The 6,447-nt window shown below is 41.3% G+C and overlaps 1 protein-coding gene across 1 annotated transcript; it reads right to left on the bottom strand.

Moving 5' to 3' along the window:
* Window positions 1-51: 51 nt before the first annotated feature.
* On the bottom strand, window positions 52-5,797 carry LOC116378668 (growth factor receptor-bound protein 7-like; the record flags this gene model as incomplete). Its single annotated transcript, XM_031840577.1, has 4 exons — window positions 5,751-5,797; window positions 3,608-3,800; window positions 2,564-2,690; window positions 52-208 (listed from the first exon to the last, which is right to left on the bottom strand). Coding segments are annotated over exons 2-4 (451 nt in total), but the record flags the coding sequence as incomplete, so codon positions are not given.
* Between the last annotated feature and the right edge of the window lie 650 nt (window positions 5,798-6,447).

The raw sequence follows: 6,447 nt of genomic DNA, 5'->3' as shown, positions 1-6,447 counted from the left end.
GCCTTTTGTTTTGGCACCATTTAGTGACGGTTCTCTGTTCAGCAGTCATACCCAGACCCAGCGTGGGGTGGAGCTCCAGCAGAGCCCAGTTCTGGTGGTCGCTGCAGTGAGCCGTCTGGACCAACATGTGACAAACCTCTCTGGTCGTCGCTCCTCGAGAAACCCACACCGACCTGCTGTGGCTGTCCTCGCCATACACCTTGATCAGCTGATGGGAAAACATTCATGTATACAGTCAACACTTGTGAAGAACAAGGTGGTTCAAAATGTTTTTACTTCTTTACGCAAGATTATATTAAACGTGTTGCATTCCAAGACGCCGAGTCGTTCACTCTTTGTTCGTTTGATTAAACACTACAGTGAGCAGCTGTTTTAGTAACTTACTGAGACTTTCTGTGCAACTATTTTATACCGACTGCAGCTGGGGCAGACGCCTTCATCCCCTAAGTGCAGAATGAAAGTGTATTTTATTTTATTCTTAGCTTTTTCCCTACAGTATGTGAAGCGTTTGTGAATTCAAACGCTTGTTTTTTAAATTCTGAGTAACTGAATAAACGTCGGCTCTGCCAAGAATCTGTCAACCGCCAAGAATCTGTCAACCGCAGCGCTGCAAATTCAGACAGTTGGTGGTTAAAGAGAGACGGCTCTTCACACTCTTCCAGACCGTCCCTGAGGAAGTCCAGAGGCGAAGTGAAGTCACAGGTTTGCTGTCGAGTAGAGACACGTTCTGTGTGTGTGATGATCAGATGAACGAGGCTGCTCTGTGCTCTGGGTTCAGGTTATTTAAGGGTCAGGATGCTTTGTGTGTGTTTTTAGGAGCGTGCTGCCGTCTGACACGTCGACCTCATCCGGCGCCTAAAGACAACAAACCGGCCCGGCCACAAAACCAGCCGCCGTCACGTCGGAGAGTCCCGACCGGTCGGACGAGTGTCGACGTCAGTCGGGACAAATTATCCTCGACTGGAGGAGGAACATTCCTCCAGAGGGACAACGTCCGGTCATTCCACTTTGACTTCTGCTTTTACACTAAAGAGGGAAATCTCTCAGATATTATAAAAACACTACAAATAGAAAGATTCCATTTATTATATCAAACTGGTTTTATATCTCTAAATGCTGAGTCACAAACAGAGCAACGCTTCATTAAATAGAGAGGCGGGTGAAGGAACAATAACTTTACTTTAAACTAGTCTAATTAAAAACAACTCTTCTCAGCCCTCGTGGGACGTTTGTTTGGTAACTTCCACTCAGTCCTGATAGAGTCTTTTATTGATGACAATTTTATGTTAAAGAGAAATCCTTAAAAGTGCATTGAGAGTGATTTATTAACATTAACGTAATACAATATTTATGACTACGGAATAGAGAATCATGTCCGTTAGCTTAGAATGAGCTCTTCATCTCTACATGAGGAGCGACCGCCGTGTTGACGTCCACACTTGATTTAAGTGGCATTCAAAACACAATTTGGTTCTTAAAAATGTGATAATATACACAATATCTGTTTTTAGACAATATTTAACCAGATAAGTTGAACTGTGCCAAAGAAAGACAGTTTTTGGAGTGTTTTCATATTTTTTTACTAGTCAACGAGTCCAAGTTTAAAACGTCAGGGAAATGAGTCGCTCTACGTCTCTACGGTAGCCCAGAAGGGTCAAACCAAACACCGTCTACAGAGAGAGACTTCTTGCATCGTCACATTACCTGCAGGCCACCGTATTCTATATTTAAAGTTCAGTTTGAGGACTATAGTAGTCCAACAGACTATGGTGCATATATTGTAAGGACACAATCAGTTTAAAGCCGACTGAATTTTGTGTAAATCTTCAGACTCTCGTGATTTAAATAAACGGTGACTGGAGGAAATACGTCCCACCTAGTGATGAGTATCGTTAGGATTTTATACATGCTAGTACTCGTAGATACGGCTCATTGGTTCGGTTCCTTAGCGATTCACTCATCCGTTCTTTTTGATTATATTGTGAGAAAAATGAATTGAAGCTACATGGACAGGTATATAGTGCGCCGCTGTAAACAATGAGTTCACAGTAAACAGCCATCGCTGTTCATGTAGAACCACAGGAGAGCGAGCGGGACGACGACACGCTGGAATCAACAGACGTGTTTACCCAAAATAAGGCGGCGTCGCACGGCAACGCGGCCGTCGCTCACGACCGAACTTCACCCGATGTTTCAGCAAACAGGTCGAGACACATTTAGAGGATCCGGTTGCTGATTCTCCTCAGCTGTCAGACCCGTCAGCTCACACAGGTGTGATGGGATTAACACAGAAGGCGGAATTTGTCCAAACAAATACACCGTAAGAGGATAAACTCAAGACGTGGCGGATGAATACACGTTTGGCTACACAGACAGTTCTTGTAATAAGATGAATTCATTGTTGTTTTTAGTCTTTTCATGTGATTTTCTGACAGTAAGAATAACAGAATATTGACGGACGTATCCATTCAATGTGGATCTACATTTTGAGAGGAATTAAAGTGTTAAAAACTGAACAGACTTCATGTGGAGCTCCTGCTCACCAACGAGGCTTTAAACTCACATGCTTGTTGCTGGACGGCGATGGAAGAGAACCAACAAGCACCGGAGACTTTGAGGGGCTGCACAGCTCCGGAAACGGGTTCGGTATCGATGGCACGGAGTAAGAGAAGGAGTTGACGCCCTTCGCCCTGGAAAAAGATGCAGAAACGAACAAAAGATCATTAAAAATGGAGGTCAGCAGAAATCCAAAATTGACAAATGATCTTAATATAAATGTACAATTACAAGCCATTAAAAGACAAGTCTGGTGATGTTCTGTAGCTTCATTAAAAACACACATAAACACTCACTAGAGCACTAAATGTGGATTCATCCGCTGCTGAAAATAGTCCCCAACAAACGCTCTATTTCCTGCTGTTTGATTATTAACTACAGTGAGCAGCCGTTTAATGAAACTACTGAACCTTTATTTTAAATATAAAACTATACATTTGTGAGCAGATTTTAAAGTTGTGAGTCGTCAGTGAAGTCCGACAGTATCGGTAAACAAAGAGGACATTTGTTTATTCTCATTCCGTGCCTCCTCGTCTCCTGCTTCCTCCGGTTTGTGACCGCACCTCTCAGTGCATTAATCCGCCGCTGAAAATAGTCCCAAACAAATGAACCATTTCTTCCCGTTTGATTAAAAACGACAGTGTTTTTCACATTCTGGGGAAAAGAAACTGATTGGAGCTCTTCAGTGTATTTAAACTTTCCTAGCAGAACGCTGCATTTTGATACACTGTCATAAAATCAAGCCAGTTTCTAAATAATAATGTTTAATTAGGATGTTTATCTATTTGACAGCATTGCATCGAGGAAACACTGATTTCTTTGTCTTCAGGGCAGAAAACATGAAACTAAGGAAGTGAAACTAAAACAAACGTTCTCAGAGAATCTCAGTTTTATTACGCGTGTCTTATCTGGTCGTCTCAACAGAAACTTATTTACACATCGGACGACTTTCGGCCTGAAGTTGAGTCAACATCCAGCTGGAGACGACTATTGACTCATGTCCACAGTGTGTGCGTGTGTGTGTGTGTGTGTGTGTGCGTGTGTGTGTTACCGGTTGACGTTGATGACGATGGGCTGTGAGCGTCTGATGGACGGAGACCAGTCCACTAGAGGAGCCACAGAGCGAGAGGAGCCCAACAGCACCTCTGCTTCCTCCGACGTCTCCTTCCTCTCCGAGCCCTCGAACACTTCTTTCCAGGGACCTTCCACCTCCATCATGCTGCCCGAGCAGGAAGAACTGAAGGCTGAGGAGACACACGGGAGCGTTGTTTACACTGGTGGAGTAACTCAGTACATTTACTCAACTACTGTGTTTAATAAGAGGTGCAGCGGATCAGAAGAGTCACGGATCAGAGTCACGTCACGGATCAGAGTCACGGATCAGCACATAAGAAACAAAAAGGGAATAGAACTCTGATATTGCTTTTCTTTTGCCATTTTCCCAAAAGTAATTTCAACCTCTCTAAAGTCAGTAAACTATGAAAAATACTAAACATTTCCCTTTAACTTGATTTTATAATAATTTATAGTGTTTTATTTCTTCATATAAACACACAATTCAAATGATAAAGAAATAAGAACAGTAAATGAAGAATACTTTGTTGTAGTATTTAATCACATGCTGCACTATGTTTTATATTCAAACAACACAGAGCAGCAGGTGTTTTCATGCTGCGCGTGCGCGCGTGTGTGCGTGTGTGTGGGTGTGTGTGTGTGTGTGTGTAAATCCAGTTTTCGTAATATCTCTGGCTCTGCGCCATCAAAAATCTATTTGAGACGAAAGTGACTCAGCCGTGTTCTGTTGTGTTAATCTGAATAATATTTATGCGACGCGGTCGTTTCATCACTGATGTCATCGTAGTTATCACGAACGTCCTGCAGACCGAAGCAACAACAACACACACAATCAGCTGAAGGATTCACTACGACTGAAGCTGAACATATCAGATATAAAACGTATATTATATACACACATGTCCAGAAGACAGGGTTTGTTGTGTTGTTATTGTAGGCAGGCAGACGATGAAACTCTGCACTTGTTTGTAGAAACTTAAATTCGGCCAACAACCGGTTTCCTCGAGTGAAGAGCCGACCAGACGGTAATAATCAGTGGAATGTCCCAGATGTCGGGCTGCAGCCAACAATGTAATTACACACTCATCCGATGATTGTGTTTTTTTGGGGGATTAATTATCTCCTTAGCTAATTAAATTCAAATGAAGTTCCCAAAGTGACGTCGTCGTCCGACCAACAACAGTCCTAAAAACAACAAGTTTAAAGTGAAATAAAAACAGTGAAGAAGAGATTTCTGCTCGATTAAAAGGCTTTAAACAATTAATTAATTATCAAAATGGCCGCTTATGAACTCCAGTGGTCAGACACCTCTCATACGAGTGTATGATGTCATCACCTGTGATTTATGACTAAATATAAAGAGCTACAGAAATCTATATTTTATTACATAATTCAGTATATATTTTATATTTATCTGGTGATTATGTTAGTTATAATTTTGTGGAAAATGACCATCTAATGAACTCAATATGTGTTCAACTAGCTTGTGTTTCAGCCCAACACTCCCACAAACAGAGTTTATGTCACAGAAGACGAAGAAAAGCAGCAAATCCTCACAATCCAGAATACCAGTAGAATCTGTACTTTCTCTGCCCGATTTAAAACTCATAATTAACCTACTAAATGGCTGATAACACATTTATTTAGCTTGTTAAAGTCAGTGTGATCATAATTAGAGATATGTGGTCCTGATCCAACAGCCCCGCACTATGCAGTATGTAAGTAGGCCGATGATGAGGGTCCTCCTGTATGTGGGTCACCTGAGACATCACACGTGCTGGAGGTCCACCTGAAACCCTCAGTTCAGGTTAAGAAATGTTGGATAACTTTGTTTATAACCTCTGTTAGAGACGGAGGAACAGACAAACTCCTGCTACTTCTAAACACATAAAACCCAACATGTAGTCAAAGCGACAAAAACCTCATGTTAACATAAATGAATGAACTCCCATTACCTCAACAACGCTCCGCCGACATTACACTGCTTTAATTAAGTTGACACCAACACAAAGATAAGTTCAGCTACAACATCTCTTCTACTGACTTCACGTTTCGCGGTTAAAGTCCGCCTACACCTGTCTGAAGCAGCTCGTTCGCTCGTGGAAAGAGTCGGAACGTACCTGTGCGGTGAGTGGGATCCGTCGCGCGGGTTTCAGCTGTCAGCCATCGTGTGAATCACAACATGTGAACACCGTGTCGCTGCTAATGTGCCAACAGTTATTACCTGAGTGGTGAGGTGGGGATGTGGGCGGGGCCTGTCCGTTAGGTGTGCGCTCTAAACCACGCCCCCCCCACCTCACCGAGGCCGTTTGTAGGTCAATGGGTTCAAATGTATGAAAGCGTGCGCGTGTACAGCTTCCGGGTTCATGTTCTTTTCAACATTAGTACATTTAGTACAAGTACTGCACTTTAAGTACAGCTTTGAGGTACTTATTTCTTCAGTACTTCTACTTCACTACAGTTCAGAGGCCATATATTGTACTTTTTACTGCAGGATTATTTCTACACTGTAGTATTCTTACTTTAAATTCATATATATATATACACATATACATACATACATACATACATACACACATGTATACATATACACATATATGTATATACACACATATATGTATATATATATATATACACACATATATGTATATATATACACACATATGTATATGTACATGTATATGTACCCCTGTATATATATATTTATATATATGTACGTATATGTACATATATATATATACGTACATATATATGTACATATATACTGTACATATATACATATATATATATACATATACATATATATATATACATATA

The sequence above is a fragment of the Anarrhichthys ocellatus genome, unplaced genomic scaffold (assembly GCF_004355925.1).
Source record: "Anarrhichthys ocellatus isolate YVR2014 unplaced genomic scaffold, GSC_Weel_1.0 scaffold2969, whole genome shotgun sequence".
Classification (NCBI taxonomy): Eukaryota; Metazoa; Chordata; class Actinopteri; order Perciformes; family Anarhichadidae; genus Anarrhichthys; species Anarrhichthys ocellatus.
Note: the sequence above shows the minus strand (reverse complement) of the source record. Positions and strands in the feature narration are given on the sequence as shown.